This window comes from Geotrypetes seraphini, chromosome 1 (genome assembly GCF_902459505.1).
Source record: "Geotrypetes seraphini chromosome 1, aGeoSer1.1, whole genome shotgun sequence".
Classification (NCBI taxonomy): domain Eukaryota; kingdom Metazoa; phylum Chordata; class Amphibia; order Gymnophiona; family Dermophiidae; genus Geotrypetes; species Geotrypetes seraphini.
The window spans coordinates 46,157,865-46,177,540 of record NC_047084.1 but is presented as its reverse complement, the minus strand read 5'-3'; the positions used below and the strand labels follow the sequence as shown (position 1 = coordinate 46,177,540).

Here is a 19,676-nt window from a genome sequence, read left to right as displayed (position 1 = left end):
CATTTATAATCCACTCTAATCTCAGTTTAGATTCTAGTTGAATAACAACACTTAACATAGCCAACTGTAAATTTGGTGTTTGTAAGTAACATAGTAACATAGTTACTTACAAACACCTAATTTACAGTTGGTTATGTTAAGTGTTGTTATTCAACTAGAATCTAAACTGAGATTAGAGTGGATTATAAATGGTTTTATACCAAACTTTTTAAACTACCGTCATATACTACAGCATTTATAACCCGCCCTAATCTCAAATTAGATTCTAGGTAGGTAACAACATTTACCATTATATCTTATTAAAAGGGTCCCCAAGATTGTACAACTTTTATTCAGATGATCTATTCCTAATGCTGCAGTAAACCACTACACACAAGAAATGGCATGTCAAAACTGAGTAAATAAACATAGATGAAGATTTTTGTACTTTTTTTTTTTTGCCTACTCAAAACATTAATGTGGTTCTATGACTGTAAAAATCATAGGTGATTTGGAACCAGTTAAGATACATTGGAGGAGAAGCAGCAAATCTCTTACCTTAAAACAAAGAGCTCTTTTTTAATCACATTTGTCCGTCACAAAAAACATCCTGGTTTTATCAGATTGCATCCTTGAAAATGTTCACATGACATGTTTTGTATGCTGCTTTTTGCATAATGCCCGTCATGTATTTTTTTGGTGCAAAGAAAACTGAGACTGGCTAGAAAACCATCCATTTGCCTAGCTCGGAACCAAGTGCAACACTAACTGAGAAGCTTGAAAAGAACACCTCTCACTTTTTTCATCGATTTACTAATGGAAGCACGGAGATGGGATAAACATAGATAAACATCACACTTTATCTACATCAGCTTAGTTTTACAACTGAAAGCACTGGTACAGTATGTTAGAGAAATTGAGCAGCTTTGAATAAGACAATGCAAAGGGATAGAAAGTGGGATTTGATATACTTCCTTTCTGTGATTACAATCAAAATGGTTTTACATATTATACAGGTGCTTACTTTATAGCTGGAGCAATGACTTGCCCAGAGTCCCTAGGAGCTGCAGTGGGAATTGAACCCAGTTCCCTAGGTTCTCAGACTGCTGGCACTAACCATTAGGTTACTCCTCTGCATCTGACAAAACAAAGAAACTGACAAGTCTTGAACTCGAATCAAAAACAAAGTAATGATCTGAGGGATTGTTTTGGGTGTCATTTAAAGGCTTTTATACCATACTGATTCTTATATCCTGCAAATGTCGGCTAGGAATCATTGTGGCTTACATAATATTAGAAACTAGTGTTTAAGCCCATTAGATTAACGGGTGCTAGTAAAGCCTCCTTCCCTATTTTCAGCCTCAGCTCCAAACCCATTTTTACCCCCTCCAGCCTCCTTCTCCCATCTTTTCCCTTTCAGCTTCCAGGCCCAGCCCCCTTTTCTCACATGTCCCTGGTGCCTATCCATCACTGAAAAGCCCCACCCTTTCCTACCGCAAACGGAAGTGTTCCTTTCCCCCTCTGCGGCAGCAGTTGTTTTTATTTTTGGTCTCGGCTGGGGTTTCTCCCACTCTTCCTCCCCTTCCCCTTTTGCCCCCTCTCACTGGTTTGCTCTCCTGTTCTCACCCATTTTCTGCCTCGCTTTCCCTTTCTCTTCCAGTACCTGTCTTGCTGCCTTTTCCCGGTCCCCTCTCCTGTATTCCCTTGCTCTCCCTTTCTCAGTCCGGTATTAGTGTTTCAAACCTGCCTTTGTTATTCTCTGCTCCTGGTAAACAACCTCTTTCTGACTCTGTAGCCTTCTCACTCCTGCCCACTGCGCATGCGGAGGCAAGGATGCACGGAGTTTCAAGTGTGCATGCGCACTAAGGGTTTTATTATTATGGATGATACAGAGGTGTAGACGTCACACAAATGACTGCATTGGAGTAGGTCAGTGCAGTGAAAAGAATACATGCGTTTCAGCGCCTTCCTGTATTGGAAGTAAGTGGGAAGTTGACGTAAGCTGCTTGGGAGTCTGTTCCACATTTTGGGGCCTTGGAATTGAAAGGTGGTCTCGGAAAGAGCTTTCCTCCAGACTAGGCGTGGAGAGGGAAGTGGTAGTTTCCAGTGTTGGATTGTCCTCGAGTCATTGAAGAACGGTGTGACCTGGATGGCGGAAGTTGAGTCCAGCTGAGTTTTCTTCGTATAACATAACAGCTTATATACCGCAAGGCTGTGAAGCTCTATGCGGTTTACAGAAGGTTAGAATATACAATTAGGAAGAAGTTAGATGACCAAATAGTTAGAAATAAAGCTATAAGGTCGGAACGGTTTACTAAATTTGCCGTTTCAGTGTAAATTCAAATTAATTAACCAAATATTTAGTAAGTGTCTCCTTAAGGAGTGGACTTGCCCTCTTAAACTTGGTCTTGCACTGGAACAGCCTTGCTGCTATATTTTGGAGTAATTGCAGTTTCTTAAGGTCTTTCTTTGTGATGTGGCAGTAGAGGGAGTTAAAGTGGCCTAAGTAGGGGAGGAGGACTGCCTTGGCCACTGCCCTGAAGTTGGTTAGGTTTAGGGCTGGTCTGATTGCTGCCTTAATCGAAAGACCTTCTTGACCAGCGAGTTGACTTGGTCTCTCACGGTCAGTTCCAAGTCGAGAATTACTCCAAGTACCCTCGATAATCTATTTATGGTTATCTTCTCACTTGTGGTCAAGATGATTTCTCGGTGAGATAGAGGGTTCTGTTTGTTCAGTATGAGGAAGTGCTGACAAGACCATGAACTTAAATCCTCTATTAGTGTAGCAATGTACTGAATTGCGTCCATCACTGAGTCTTTGGCTACGCATAGGAGGTAGAGGTCATCTGCATAGGAGAAGGTGTGGATGTGGGGGTCGGTGATATGTTTGCCCAAGGCATTTATATAGACATTGAATAACGATGGTGAGAGAAGGGAGACTTGAGGGACGCCACAGAACGCCCTGTGATTTCCTTTGGCCCCTCCTTACTTCGTAAGATCTTTTGGTAAGGAATTCCGTGGACCATTTTTTCACATTACTGTGTACTCCTAACTCTTTCAGATATAGAAGCAGTAGCTAGTGAGTGGTCCACTGCAGAGATGCCGAATTATAAAAGGACTGTTTGCTTGCCTTTGCTCAAGTAGTATTTTGCATTAGAGGTCAGTTCAAGAAGAAGTTAATGTTTTGGGTGTCATTTAAAGTCTTTTATAGAATTTAGGGGCTCTTTTACTAAGTTCTGCCTGGAACAGACTTCCAGAGTCAATACATTAAGCTGTGTCTCTAGCAGTATTCAAATCCAAGCTAAAAACCCATTTTTTCAAGGCTGCTTTCAATACCTAACTCCCACTCACTGCAAGATACCTATGTCCATTTTATCATTCTCTCTGCAAGAAACTCCCCAACCCTATATGGCCTGTCTGTCCAAATTAGATTGTAAGCTCTTCTGAGCAGGAACCGCCAATTGTATGTTAAATGTGCAATGCTGCATATGCCTTTCAGAGCTATAGAAATGATAAATAGTAGTAGTAAATGAGTTAACACACCCTTATTTGGGCCTTTCTGGCATGCTAATGTGCCTGTCAAAAAGGACATTTTTCTATTTGTTTTATTTCTGACCATATGCTAATAGTATTGTTAGCTCACAACCATTTTAAAAATTACTGCAGGAGCACTTACCATTTCTTGATTAGGATGCTCCCTGTTATGGATGCACTACCTGATTAGTGCATCTATGCCCTGATATACACTTAGCTTTGGACAAGAGGACTTACACCAGCTGATATGTAGGTTCCTTCTCTATCTCTAGTGGGCTCACAATCTAAGGTTTTTGTACCTAGGGCAATAAAGGGTTAAATGACCTGCCCAGGGTCACAAGGAATCACAGCGGGAATTGAACCCATCTCACCAGGTTCAGGCACAGGCTATTAAATTACCAACAGGAAGAAATGGAGACAGGAAGGGCAATAAAGATGGAATAAAACCTTAGAACATAAGAACAGCCACACTGGGTCAGACCAATGGTCCATTGGGATCAAGATTCTGTTCCAACAATGACCAATCCAGGTCACAAGTGCCTGGCAGAAACCCACACTCGTAGCAGCAACATTCCATGCTACCAATTCCAGGGTAAGCAGAGGCTTCTCACATATCTATTCAAACCTTCACATATCTATTCAAACAATAATTTTATATTTCAGCTTTTCTTGTTGAACTCTTGTCTCTTGGTTAATTAGATATGTATGTTTTTTGCTATTTAATTTATTTAGGTTGAGTCTGTATCCTAGATGTTATTTCCTATCTTTTTCCTACTTGCTGTTTCCTTTTTGTCAGACTCCACTTTCAACGACTTCTTCAATGAAAATAAAATGAAGAAAACTAAAAAGGAGATTGTAAGAATTAATTGGGAGAACTGGTTTTGTGAACTAGAGGTTGAGAAGAGTGATGAATCCAAGACAAAAAGCATGGCTATAAGGGCCTGTGAAATACAGACTTTATCTGGGAAACTGAATGCAAACAAAGCTATAGAAACTGAAAGGATATATCCAGAATAGGAGATAGCATCTGTATCCTCCACAGCTCTATTCAATTTAATGTTCAGAACAGAAGTTTGAAAGAGTAAGCAGAAAAGCAGAAGTCTGTGAGCAGAATAATGGAATACCACTGAAGGATAAAATAACATAAGAATTGCCATACTGTATAGATCAAAGGCCCATCAAGCCCAGAAACCTGATTCTAACAGTGGCCAGGTCCCAAGTATCTAGCTAGATCCCAAGTAGTAAATCAGATTTTATGCTGCTTATCCTAGGAATAAGCATTGGATTTCCCCAGGCCATCTCAATAATGACCTATATTAAAAGGCAGCAAATAACACCATGAAGCAGAAAACAGATCTCAGGGTTCATTATCTCTGATGACCTCCAAGTAGCCAGTCAGTGTGACAGGTAGTCAGAAAAGCACACTAGTTTATAGTGGAAAGAAAATATATACTTATTGCTGTTCAGGGCTCTGAAGATCACATCTGTAATTGAGCAAAGGATCAACATCAATCAACTAGGGAAAAGGAGGGATGTAGGTCTTGCACAGTTCAATGATCAAACCTCACTGTACCGATAATGTTTTGGTTTTGGAGGCTACAGAATGGTGAGGAGATTGAAAGGATTGAAGTTAAGTACTACCAAGGTATACATGAAAGCAAATCCTACATACACAAGTCCAAGCACTCTAAATTTTTGGAGGATAGAAGAGATGGGAGATATGATACACTAACCTATGCTGTTGACAGTTTTAAGTGAAGAAAACTCAGGAATGCATGGTTCAGATTGCTTACTCTTTCCAAATACTAGGACCAGGGGGCATGAACCAAAATATTTAGTGTGGATGGAAAAAGCAGTGAATGAATTGACCTGACCATGCGGAGCTTAAAAAAGGAGTGTTTTACAACTAAGTAGTAGATTTAAAACAAACTGGAGAAATATGTCCTCACTCAATGCGTAATTAAACTTTGGAATTTGTTGCTGGAGAATTTGATAATTTCCTAAAAGAAATGTCAATAAGCCATTATTAAGATGAACTTGAGGAAATCCATTGCTTGGTCCTAAGATAAGCAGTATAACATCTGTTTTACTCCTTGGGATCTTGCCAGGTACTTGTGACCTGGGTTGGCCACTGTTGGCAACAAGATACTGGGCTTAATGGATATTCGATCTGTTCCAGTATGGCAATTCTTATGTTCACTCTGATAAGGTATTCTATTGTATCATATTGTAAACTTACTTTTTTATACCACGCTTCAGGTGGTATATTAGAGCGTTTTACAATATAATAAATTCATACAGGAAGGACAGTCTCATAGTATGGAGACTTCACCAATAGGTATCACTACTTAAATTTATAAAGCCTTCAACCAATCAAAAATGTCCTAATGATATCTCTAGCTCTGCCTTCATAGATCACTCTTTTCTGATTAACTGTGTACAACAGATAGGACTCACTGATGCTACCCTACAATGGTTCACCTCATATCTTTCCAGGACATCATACACAGTTGAAACTTCTAACTCATCTTTGGTGCCTTTTGACTCTGGCTCAGGCATACCTCAGGGCTCAATGCTCTCTCCCCTTCGTTTCAATCCTTTTCTATCACCATTAATGATTACACAATCACTTAGTTTTGGTATATTCGTCTATGGAAACTATCCAGATTTTATACACCTTTGAATCTTTTAACACTAGTGAAATAACTACACTCAATAAAAACATGAACCATATTAGAGACTGGCTCACCCAACATAAATTAAAGATGAACCCAGATAAATCCAAATCTATTGTTTTCTAAGTGCTGGGTGAGACTGTCCTTCTGTCACCACACATGCTTAAAGTAATCCCATTCATGCAGTAACATATGTTCATATTCTCGATGTAATCTAAAACTCCCAGTTGAACTTTAGCCTACAAATTAGTCAAATTGTGAAAAGTGCCTTCTTTAAACTCTTCATGATCAGGTCAATTTGTTCACTGCTTTTTCCATCTACATTAAATATTCTGATTCATTCACTGATTATCCAAGAAATCAATTACTGTAATTCATTGTATGTAGGGAGAAGACAAAAAGATCCACACAGACTGCAATTGATTCAAGATATTGCCATTTCTCTAATCCAGAATGCACACAAATTTGACCACATCACTTCCTTTTTGAAAAAAAAGTACATTAGCTTCCATTACCTCACCGGATTATATACAAGACACTTCTACTTAAGTTCAAGGTAATTCTACTCTCTATCCTCACTTTCGCATCCAGAGATATTGTGATACTCCCTCCCCTTTTACTAGACTGTAAGCCACTAAGCAGGTTTTTACCAAAATATGGAATAGTAAGATGTAAAGATTGAAACTTGAACTGCATTAAAATGGGGATTGGCCAATACTCTTAAGTGTTACTTAGGGAGATGTAGGGGTCATTTTACTACAGATCAGTGCACACCAATAGACATTAGAATAAGCTAAATGTTTCACATTCTATGTTAACCTATGGGCCACATATGTTTAGTATGCGCTATGTCCATTAGTGCATGATACACTTTAGTAAAAGGGTCTCTTAAGTAGATAAAGTCATACTCTCTACAATACAGGAGATATGGGTTGCAAATGTTCACAAGGTAGCACATATAATAGAAAGAAAAATTCAAAGATGAGGAGTCATTTCATGACACTGAGGAAGGCTGAGTAGAAATGTAAAGAAACACTTTTTCAGTCAGAGGGTGGTATACACTTGAAACACACTTCTAGTGAAGGCAGTGAAAGCCAAAAGTGAAAATTCAAGTGTTAAACAAATGGGTTCGCCCTAGTATCTGAGAACCTGGGCTCCATTCCCAGATTAACCGTGCCTTGGGTCAACCAGTGGTGGGATGCTGAGGTCACAGTGTACAACAACGAGACCTGCTGGCTGGATTTAGAGTCTATGATTAAAGGGTCACATAAAGAGCTCTGGTACATAATCTCTCAACCAAGACCCCGCTCACAATGACTGGACTAATGTTAATTTGTTAATTTACCAATGCATCTCCGTGGGCAAAAATTACACCCAATGTTTAGGGGGGAAGAAAGAAGCTCATGGCACCCAGATCCCTGCCCAGATTCAAGCTGAGCTCAAAACCCAAAGAAGCAGGAAAAAAACTACCAGGGCCAAAAAACCATATATGGGGCAGAAAAAAGGGATCTTAGTTGTGGAGAAAGGAAAGAAGATCATCACAGATGATGCAGGCAGGCACAATAGGCGGAGCAAATGACTCTTACTTACCAATGTTTTCTATGTTCTTAAATAATTAAAAATGTGTAGAAAAGGGACTCTGTGCTGTTTTCTGACTGATTTTCAGGTGCCCCCCTTAAAAACAAGAGAAATCAGGATTCTACCTGATGGAGACACTGTGATTTTATATTCTATATCATTTTTTGCAGAAGGAAATCAATATCCATTCCCATCCTCTACACCAACAACATGCCTTCTGTTCATCTGCTGAGGTTGAGATGGCATGGGGCCAAAAGACTGAGCAGGGGTTAAAATATCTGAACGATTTCCTGAGCTAAAGTACATTTCAAGGGAAATTAGGTAGCCATACAGATGTACCATCAGAATATTGTAGGCATGAGCTTCTCTTAAGTTTTTCAATATTTCTAAGAACAACACAACAAAATATTCAGAGGTAATAAATAAACTCTAAATTTAATTATAGAGGGCCCTTGTGTTATTCTAGAGGATTCTATAAGAGATACATTCACTTACACTGGAAAACAAAGCAAATTCCATTTGCCATTCTCTCTCATATTCAAAACAATATTTTTCAAAATGGCAAACCTTTCAACTGAGAGTAAAATGTGTACACATTCATGAAGTTCCTGGTTTTATATCCTTGAAGAGATTGAAACACACCCTTAAGGTATAATAAAAAATGCATTCCTTCATAATACTGGGCTTAGCTTTGACACTCAGGAATTACAGTGCTTAATCATTCAGCCATAAATTCCACTGCAGTATGTATGTAGCCTACAACTTGATGGCATGGGTTATGGAAAAAAAAAAATCATACACATATTTGCCTAGGTGATAAAAAAAAAAAAAAATAAGTGATAAGCAATATTTTTCACAGTGAACAAGTGCAGAGAAATATGCCTGGCTATAGGCCAATTCAAGTGTTTTGACATCATGAAAGTGCTGCTTTATTGCAGTGACTATGTCCTCAAATTTGGATATGTGCTACAGAAATATTAACAAACCACTCAATGGGAAACTTCACTTAATTCTGGTGATATCAATTATATTAATCACTAATCACCTAATTTAAAATAAAAATTAAAAAACTATAACACTACAGAAAAGTGATTTTGTTTAGTGCTCAGACCCTTAACCAGAAATATTAACCTGGTTATTGTAGGAAAAAAAGCTAAACAGTCATGCCATGATGAGGTAATACTCATTTTTCATTCTTCAGGCTGTTGAGGCCTAACAGGATAGCTGCTGGTGAAATGAGTACAACTGGCCTGTCAATGTCCTTTACCTAATAGCTGGGGGACAAAGGAGGAGGCAGGGGAGAAACCCTCCTGTTGATTCCGCAGCTAAAATGATTTGATTCCTTAAAGGTGCTTAATAATAAAGGTTCCACAGAACAGGCATCAATTATTATATTCTTCTGCTAAACTTTACTGCTAAATATTGACTCATGAAGTACCAGGACAGCAAAATGGATCCTTTGTGATCCACTGGTGTTATGCATAGGTCAATATCAGCTAAATGTCATACTGCATTGCCAAAACTCGATATTCTCAGTTTGAAAAGGAAACAGTGGATCAGTTTACTCACCATATCCATGAATGCCTCCTAAAGGGGAAATTATTGACATGCATCATTATGACAGAGCATCCAGCATCAGTGGTTTCTGTCTCTTATACTATATCCTTCACCAGGGTTACAGCTGTATGCCAAAAACTACGGCTAACCCAGATAGAATGAAGGGGAATTTTCAATAGTGCATGCCACAAACATAGCAATATCCAGAATGGAAGGAAAGAATGTGTGCAAACTCTCTCAGGTATATGTCCATCCATTTATGCCACACAGCCTACTGCACCCAGCACAGTCTGTGAATGGCATCTGCTCACCCATAGGGATGGGAGAAGTTTCCTCTGATGAATTCAGTTCTGGTTTTCTGTAATACTAGATCGTACCCATATTCCTCATTTTGACCTGTAGGGAAGAGTTAGTCAAAGGAATATGTCTTGCCACTCCTGCTGAAGATGAGTTCTTAAGGAAATGTTTAACTTCAGACTGAGTTGTCATGTTGCACTTTGGACGTATACTATGCTTTCGCTTTTTCCTTACACACATATTCATCTGTAGTTGCTGTGAAGAACTTTTTCTTTTTAAAGGAAGGCAGCTGATCGTGAACACGTACAACAAAAAATTATTATTATTATTTTTTGGAATAACAGGAAAATCTTTCTTGCTTAATGCTTCTTCAGTTGCAGAAATTAGGAAGCTAAGAAAATAAACTGTCGCTGTGGCACACCCCCAGATTATAATCCGCTAGTATGTTTACATTCATCGTTTGCCCACTAATTCCACAACCAGGGTGATTTTAGGCTTTAAATGACAGAGCTTCTGATCCCCTGTATCCAAGAAGCATGTTCTAACATAGCAGCTGTACATCAGAATCAGATAAGTGCTTTCATAATTTGTTACTTCAAAAAAACAAAAATTAAACAAACAAAAAAATGCAGCTTGAAGTAAGACGTCATCTAAGAATTCCTTCCCTGCTGTCTGTCCTTTTTTCCTCTCAAATCAGCTCACTAATAGTTGTCATTACTCAAGAGGCTCTGACATCTGAGAAGCGCTTGGAGCTCAATTTTATACAGACCTTGCATGGCTTTAAAGCAGATCTGCTAGCAGGACCCTTGCTTTCTTTCCCCATTGCTGATTTCCAAGCACACATCTCTAGGGTCCTTGCATCCGCTGCACTGTGGCTTTGCTCTATCCAGCTCAGAAGCAGCTCAGGACACTGGCAGTCTCTGTGGCACTGTACTATAACTCTGCAGCAGAATGGGCTCCAAGCTGCAGTGAATGCAGCCTGACTGAGGATGTGTTAGCGTCAAGGGGGCCCTCTAGGGGGGTTCTTCCACCACATCACAGCACATTATCATCTGCTATTTCCAAGGAGGAATAAAGCTGAGCAGAAACCTTCTTTCTAGGAGACCACGAGGCTAGAGAACAACATGGCAAACAGTGTTTCGTCATGCAAAAATCAGGCAGGAAAAGAAATAACATACAAATGAACCTTTGCTCAAAAGAGAGACACACAAATACACATGCAGATAAATACTTCATTTAACAATGTATTTGCCATGTTATATAGCATTTCATTTTACACAGTTACCCTGTAAATGCTCACTTTACATTATATATATATATATATTTTAACATCCCCACACACACAACTCAGCTACTAAGAAAGCAAACTGCACCTTCACCTTCAACGATAATGACACAAGCTATAAAGTCGTTTGTTTGAGCAGGGAGTGTCAAAATTAAGCAGCCTAGTTTACCTATATGCATTTTCTCTCTCTCTCTCTTTTCTTTTCTCCAGGTGTGGTAACTGGTTTTATTCTTTTTTCCACAATACCCTAAAAGAGCCCCAGTACGGCTGATGCCATTTTGGAACAGGAATCAAATAGTAAACTATTTAGAGCTAACAGTACTTTGGCACTGAAATAGTAGTTGTTTGAAAAGCGAGTGAAGCTTCCAGTGGTGCAGAATGTGCAATTTGTATATCTGTTATTCAAGCAAACAGCTGTGATTTCTTTTTCTTCTTTTGCTTCTCAATTTAAAGTCATTCAATGGGGTTATGTTAATTTTAAATGTATGTATAAAACTGATTCCTGAAATAACTGATTCTGAAAACTGAAGTGTTGTATACTGTTGACGCTAATGACATGAAAAGCAATTAAAAAAAAAAAAACAACCCAGCAACAAACAAATCTATGATGGCATCAGCTCTGCAAGAGATTGTTCCATTAAAACAAATTGTTCTCTTTTAAAACCTGTCTGAAGATATGACACGTGACAAAACAACAGGGCATGATTACTAAAGTGTAGTACATTTTTGTACTTACCGCACTTTGAGCCAGATTCTATGAACGGTGCCTCAACTGGCAGCCACCCACACAAACGGCTATCGATCAGGCTTTTAAAGAATCGCGGCTAATGGCGCCTACCAGAAAACCTCGGCGTCTGAAATGTAGGCTAGGGTTTTATTGGCCTACACTACAGACACCTAAGTTCTTTAGTGAATTGTGCCTAATGGCGCCTAAGACCTACTCTGCCCCTAACCTCGCCCACTTAGGCATGGTATTAGCTTCGGTTTATAGATGGGATCTCCTCTCTTTTGTACATCCCTTAAATGACTCTCTTTCTGATTTTTGAAATGTACTTTGTACCTCCATCCTTTTTTTTTTATAAATCTTTATTAAGTTTTCAAACTATCAACAAGTGCAGCATTATACATATATACATAATATTCGCAATAAGCACTTATAATCCATTAGTAACAAAACAGAAAGAATAACCTCCCCTTTAAATATTTCAAACAGGGAATTTAAAAAAAACAAACCCTCTCCTTCATCCTACCTTCCCTTGGATGTGTACTAAATAACAGAAAATAAAGATAACTATAGACAACTATAACAACTCTAGAAATGGACCCCCAAACTGATTTGAATATCTTAATATTTCCCAACATGTCAGCGATCATTTTTTCAAACTTATAACATAAGCATATATTTGCCCACCAAAAAGTAAAATTAAGGCGATCCCAATTCGTCCAATTATGAGTATCCATCTGCATGGCTATCCTGGTTATAATTAGGAAAAGCCGGCATTTATAGCGGTCCATGGGGGGCTTAATATGCAATAATGTTCCACATATGACTACCTCCCAATATTGACGACTCCAATATGGTATTAATCTGTCCCCAAATTGATTTCCAAAAGTTGAGTATCAAAGGACAATAGAACAACAGATGATCCAATGTCCCTATGTCCAGATGACAGTGCCAGTATCTATTAGATTTAGAACTATCTAATTTTTGTAAACGAAAAGGGGTCCAGAAGCTTTCTATGTAACAAGAAAAAACATGTTTGTCTCATAGATGCTGACGCTGTACAGTCCATATTCGTGGCCATTGAGACGCAGAAATATGCTGCTTTATTTCAATGCTCCACGTCTCTAATACTAGTTTTTGGTTTTTTTATTCATATAACCAGATATTAATTTATACCACTGAGCGGCCTGATGCCCAAGGAAATCCATCTGGAAGCACAGGACCTGCAAGCTATAATGATTTTTTAAATTTCGCCAATCAGGGAACCCCTTCAACTGTAACCCCTTATAATTTTGAGACTTTGAAATACCAAATGATTGTTGCAGTCATGAAAAATCAAGCATTTTCCAATTTGATATAACATCATCTAGTGCTCCTTTTACAAAGGTGCGCTAGCGGTTTAACGCATATAATAGCGCACGCTAAACTGCCAGACACGCTAGCCGCTACTGCCTCCTCTTGAGCAGGCGGTAGTTTTTGGCCAGTGCGGGGGTTAGCGTGTAATGAAAAGTCACGTACATTAACCCCACTAGCTCGCCTTTGTAAAAGGAGCCCCTAGTGTACATATGTCTGTCTGCATCCAGTGTTTCCAGAAAATCCCAGACTTGCCAATTTGAATCTTGGAGTTTAACCATAAGGATTGATAAGTAGATTTCTCTATTGGAATATCTGTTAAGCTGTTAATAAATTCCAATGTTTTCCAGGTGTCAAATAAAATACTATTGTCCTTAACATATCTAGGTAATTTGATACTCAACACATGAAACAACCTTAATGGGGACATAAGTTGCCACTCTAAGTACAACCAATCAGGAAGATGTTCCATGAGCTCAGGAAAGACCCAATACATACCCTGACGCAGTATATAGACCTAATGGTACCTATAAAAGTTCTGGAAATTTACCCCACCCACCACAATTGGTTTTTGTAAAGATACTAAAGCAATATGAGCAGTTTTAACCAGTCAAATAAATTTGATGAGAATACTATTCAATTTCTTATAAAAGGACCCCTGAAAATAAACAAATACCCATTTGGTAGCAAACCACAGGCAAAATCATCATTTTAACCGTTTGGACTCTCCCTCACCAAGACAGATGTAATGGGTTCCACTGCTCACACATTTCTGAGGCCTTTTGCAATAAAGATTTTTCATTTACTTTAATCGTTTTTTGAATCTAGATGCCTAAATATTTTATCCCCTCTTCCTTCTAAAGAAAAGGGAATGTATCAAATAATCCTTTTGGACAATGTACATTTAGCGGAAGAACCTTCAATTTACTCCAATTTATTTTATAGACAGAAAATTTACCAAATCTGTCAATCAATTCTAGTAAATGTGAAATGGTAGACACAGGATTCCTCAAATGAAGCAAAATATCATCTGCATAAGCAGAGACTTTATATTCCCGACCTGCAAAAGGAATACCCTGAATCTCCTTTGCCTGTTGAATAGCCAATAGCAAGGGTTCCAGAACAATGTCAAAAAGAAAAGGGGATAATGGACACCCTTGCCTAACTCCCCTCTCCAGACGAAAACACTCTGAAAAAGTATTATTAATATAAAATCTGGCAAAAGGGGAACTATACAAGTTTGAATCATTTATATAAATCTGGAACCAATACCAAACCAATCCATTGCTTAATACATAAAGGTCCATTCTACACGATCAAAGGCCTTCTCTTCATCCAAAGATACCGAGAAGGCCAGCTCTTCCATGGCTTTTTGTTAAATTTAACATATGAAAAGCCAGTCTGTGATATAGGTGCTTCAAGATTTCCTTTTATATGCTCGGGAATTTTTGGCCCCTTGATTAACTTTAATAAACTATCGTCATAGTATGTCTTTTTTGTCACAATGTTCGTTACCCCAGTTTTATAATTTTAAATATGTATAACTGCCTAGAAGTTTGATAGGCAATATATCAAATTTTATTAAAAGTTGAAACTTGAAGGTGTCATTAGGCATCTTACGGTAGATGCAATTTCAGCTACTATTATTTACGAGTTTGTAATCAGTTTTGAATGACGTGGTCAAGTACCACACCAATTAAAGCCAATTAAAATAGGCAGTGGTAGGGTTAGATACTCAACCTAAGGAAAAGGGCATAAACATTCAACAAACTACTCAAAATATACCCCAACGGGAACAACCCGGGGCCTTTTGAGACACTGCAAGGCCACACTCAAACCCCACCAAACTCTGAAAAATTCCAAATAAACTCAACAGCCAAGACACACATAAAAAGTGGAGAAAAAGACTCAGTTAAGCTTCATATGGCAAAAAAAACTCCACTTATGTGTCTTAGATCTAGCAAAATAGCTGTGGTGAAAAAAATGAGGCACAGTAGCAGGCCCCCCCCCAACCAAAAACACCCTGCAAATGCATGGCAAAAGAATTAATAAATCATTGTGTGGAAAAATTCTTGCATAGCAGAAACAGTCATAAGCATTGCAACTTCAGCTAGGAAGGCAGAAAAATCCACTTAGCCGCCATTATACCATTGAATGTGGAGGATGTGAAGTGGTCTTGCTTGGAGGGTCGTGTTGCCTTGGAGGTTGGAAGTTTACACCCCTGACGCAGCGAGAGCAAAATGGAGATTTCCCCGTTGGGTGGGATGACTGGCCCTGCAAGGGTGCAGGCTTGTGAACAAGCGTGATTGGACGCAGTTGGGACTTCAGTTGTAGCTGTCGTTTTTTCTACCTTCCTAGCTCAAGTTGCAATGCTTATGACTGCTTCTGCTATGCAATGATTTTTCCACACAATGATTTATTAATTCTTTTGGCGTGCGTTTGCAGGGTGTTTTTGGGGGGAGGGGGGCTGCTACTGTGCCTCATTTTTTCACCACAGCTATTTTGCTAGATGTAAGACACATAAGTGGAGTATTTTGCCATATGAAGCTTAACTGAGGCTCTTTCCACACTTTTTTTGTGTGTCTTGGCTGTTGAGTTTATTTGGAATTTTTCAGAGTAGGGTGTGAGTGTGGCCTTGCAGTGTCTCGAAAGACCCCGGGTTGTTCCATTTGGGGTATATTAGTAGTTTGTTGATAGATACATACCATCCAGATCTACATTACATGTCCTCATGGATAGCATGTTGTGCTTGCGTTATCTGCCAGGTCATATAATGCAGGTCCTAGTGTATACCTGCACTTAATAGCATCTCTCCCAATTAGAACTCCCAACTAGTTCTACCCATCAGTACTCCCCAAACACAAAGTTCCTCCAGAAAGTAGCCCTCTCACTAAATCCCCAATTAAGCCTCCTAAATTAAAAGCCTCCCAAAGATCAATATCCCTCACATGTATCCCCTAAAGTCCATGTTCCCCTTGAGCCAAAGATCTTCAATATTCTAGCCCTCCCCCCCACTTCCTGGGGCTCACCTGGTGCTTTCTCTATTAATCTAGTCAGCTGAGATGGGAGCTGTTCCCCTCCAGTTCTATTCTGGCACTGCTCTAGGTTCAAAATAGCACCTGTGACCATTAGGGATAGTCTTGTGCAACTACCACTAGGAGTGAATCTGAGATATAAGAACAATGTCTCCTTAGATGGCAAATTGATTCCTAGCAGTAGTACCACAAGAGAACTACTAGGGTAATAGGTGCCAATTTGAACCTAGATCAGCCCCTGGGCATGAACAGAGGGGAATCATTCCCATGATGGCCCACTAGACTACCAAAGAAGCCCATGGGTGAGTTCCAGGGGTATGAAGAAGAGCTTTAGCTTGGGGTAAGGTGTTCTTTTAATGAGGTAACATGTATGGAGGTATTGATCTAGGAGGTAATTCAATGCAGGGAGAATGGAGGTTTGAATGGGGAGGGGGGTGAGTGCTTGTAGGCCTACTTTCTGAAGGGTAGGTTTGTGTTGTGGAGGGTGCTGATGAGGAGATAAGAGGAGTTTACCCACCATGATATGGCCATATTATGGGACTGCTAGTAGTACAACTGCACTTAATATCACCTGTTGAGGAATCATTAAATGCAATGATGCTATCAACAATCATGACAGCCACATGCTTGCTCTCAATGCTGGTCATTTATGTTGCTGTCCTTTTCCTGTCTAGATCCTGCCCTTACTGTGCTGACTGGTTTCAGTGTACATTAGCCATTAGCATGGATCTGCGTAATTGCTACTGCACATTAAGGCGCTGGTATTGGCGGCTGCCTAAAAACAGCCATCTATCACATATCAATCATGCATTGGCACCGTTTATAGACTCACAGCTATTTTTAAAACAGGCGCCTTAAATGTGGGCCAGCCTTTTACAGGCCTACCTTTAAGGCATCTTTCTTGCACCCATGGAAGTACTTAGGGTCGACTAAGGATGCCTAAGGCCACTTCTGGGATAAACTATGCCCACGCTGGCCTCAGGCATCCTTGGGCATGAATAGATGTTTCCGTAGGCGTTGTTCACTGCATTGACTTTTTTAAAAATGTGTCCCAATTGGTTAGATGTGGTAGGATACCTACCGCCATCTAACTTCGGAACACCATTACTAGTATACTAGCAACTTAGTGTGATTTAATAAACATCAGAAAATCAAACTACCAAAAAATTTGTCTCAGGAAAATATCGCCACTGAGTCCCTACTACTGATGAAAATTGATCATCTGAGTAAATTTGTGGAAAAAAAGACCTCAAAACTGGAGCTTCAATTGTTCTACCTTTGAACTCAAAATGTGCTCATTTAATCACTAGCCCAAAATTTCAACAATTTTCTAATGATATTCTCCTGCATATGGAGACTCTAAGGAGTAAATTCTCTATTAGTACGTTTAACTTAGGCGTGCTTTGGACGTCCGGTAAACGTAAATAACAATTAACTATATTTAGGCGTGAGATAGACGTCCCGCAAAATAGACGTGCGCAAAATAGACGTCCCTCGTCGCGCAAAATAGACGTCCCTCAAAATAGACGTCCCTCGTCGCACAAAATAGACGTCCTTCATGGACCCGTGATAGACGTGAGTACGGGTTTGTTTTTTGTTATTTGTTTTTTTTTTAAAAATTATACTTTATATATACTCTTTATTATCACACATTCAGCATTGATAAGTATAGGATGATGAAAAACATAACTAAAACACTGTATCAGAATTGTACAATTTACCATTAATACAAGGAAAAGAAATATGTTATGTTTCAAAGGAAAACTAGAAAATGAAACGTACCGAGTGGGTGTTGAACTTACATTATCAGTAATGGAAGGTGGGAACCAGTAGATGTGTGCTATACAGAAAGCTATACAGAAAGCTATACAGGAATGTCATACTCACCTCCTATTAGAAGTGGAAAGGATAGGACTTTGAACACCATATAGACTTTTTATAAACTTCGTATAACTTCCACAAAGACTGGCAGGAAAGGCACCCTAACTCATCCAATAAGCTTTCTCTCGATTTGCCAGAGACATTATTTCAGAGAGGATAGTTTAGAAGTGATATCTTGCTCCAAAGAACACTCTCCTGGTCTTAAAACATTCCTACTATCAGCTCATTCTTCACAACAAGAAACACAATCAAAACACAGATTCAACCTGAATGTGGCTTCCAGTTCACAGGAAGAGGAAATAGCAAGCAGCACAATGCTGATCTCATTGTGACATCATCAAGGTGCACCTGGAAGGTAGATATGCCACAAGTAAAAGACAAGCCGGGACTTGAACTCACAACCTACAGATGATCGAGATAGTGCTTTTACTCACTGACCTACACCTGTGTCTCTAATTCCTCTGTCATAGCATACCTTAGTAATGTGCTAAAGTATACTCTACTTAGCTATCATATCACAGTCAGTTGAGGCTCAATGGTGTAAAGCACTGTTGTCACGGATGCAACACCCATATTCTTAAGTATGGTTCAATAAATGTAATACAGAGTCAAAATTATGCTGTTTATTTTATCAAACCCAAGCTCAACTTTTTAATGTATTGTGTATAGTCTCGCTAATGTGTTTGTGATGAAAATTAGATGTGATACGTGTATATATATAAACCCTAGCCACGCATGCGCACATACCTGCGTGCTTCTGTGATCTCTGCTCTGTGATCAGTAGGTCTGTGGCCAGCAGGAGTGCAGATGCAGCAGCCAGGTGACTCCCCCCCTCCCTCCCTCCCTCCCTCCCTCACCACCAAAATCACCACCGCCAAAGCTTCCTCCTTCTGGCCAGGCGGGAGGAGGGCTCCGAGTCGCTGAAGACTGTCCCAGATCGCTCATAAATTAACCTTTTCATCTGAGGTGTGAGGCTGCGGTGACCTTGCTCCCCGGCTCACTAAGGTTTCATCTTAAGAAATTCAAATGCATTGTAGAAAATGCAAGTGACTATTCTGTGTCATCCTAGACACCCCTGCAACACCCTCCTGCAGCATAAACCCCTCATGTTATAATCAAGTAAAAGACAAGCTGCGAGTTGAACTCATAACCTATGGATAACTGGTACAGCTTGTTTACTAACTGAGCTACCAAGCTACTTAACTGTAGCCCTAACCCTAACCATAAAGTAGCATCTGACATTATAGAAGCCGTTAGAATTTTGAAATAGTTTTGGACGTTCCTTGGGTGTTCTTAGATCAAATATACCTGTAGATACTTGCAATGATTACCCCTTGTCAAAGCTTGTACCTAAAGCCATTTCTGGAGACTCCCATTCCCAAGTCCCCAACATAGCTCAGTGCTTAAAAGCACTGCTTGTATCTTCCCCAAAGGTCAGGGGTTCAAGTCCTGACTAAGGTTACCAAAGACAGAATATTTTTTTTTTCCACCCACCCACCCAAACATGCATAGCTAAGCATGTGAACCTCTTCATTTATTTAATTTATAACGTCACTGTGTTTGGGGGGGAGGTGAAGTTTCATTAGGTTTACATGGTAAGCTTCTAAGCTTGTACCTAAAGCCATTTCTGGAGACTCCCATTCCCAAGTCCCCAACATAGCTCAGTGCTTAAAAGCACTGCTTGTATCTTCCCCAAAGGTCAGGGGTTCAAGTCCTGACTAAGGTTACCAAAGACAGAATATTTTTTTTTTTCCACCCACCCACCCAAACATGCATAG

The 19,676-nt window shown here is 39.5% G+C and overlaps 1 protein-coding gene across 4 annotated transcripts in view; it reads right to left on the bottom strand.

The window, feature by feature from the left end:
• Positions 1–19,676, bottom strand: part of LOC117354005 (cAMP-specific 3',5'-cyclic phosphodiesterase 4D) — a 1,294,824-nt gene that overhangs the window by 972,621 nt on the left and 302,527 nt on the right. The window contains exon 1 of one of the 4 annotated variants that reach the window (XM_033930743.1): positions 9,336–10,501. The exons of the other annotated variants lie outside the window; for them this stretch is intronic. Coding sequence (XP_033786634.1) covers positions 9,336–9,382 — 47 coding nt within the window. The 5' untranslated portion in view covers positions 9,383–10,501. Of the gene's footprint in view, positions 1–9,335; positions 10,502–19,676 lie in introns of those variants that run through there. 4 annotated transcript variants of the gene reach the window in all.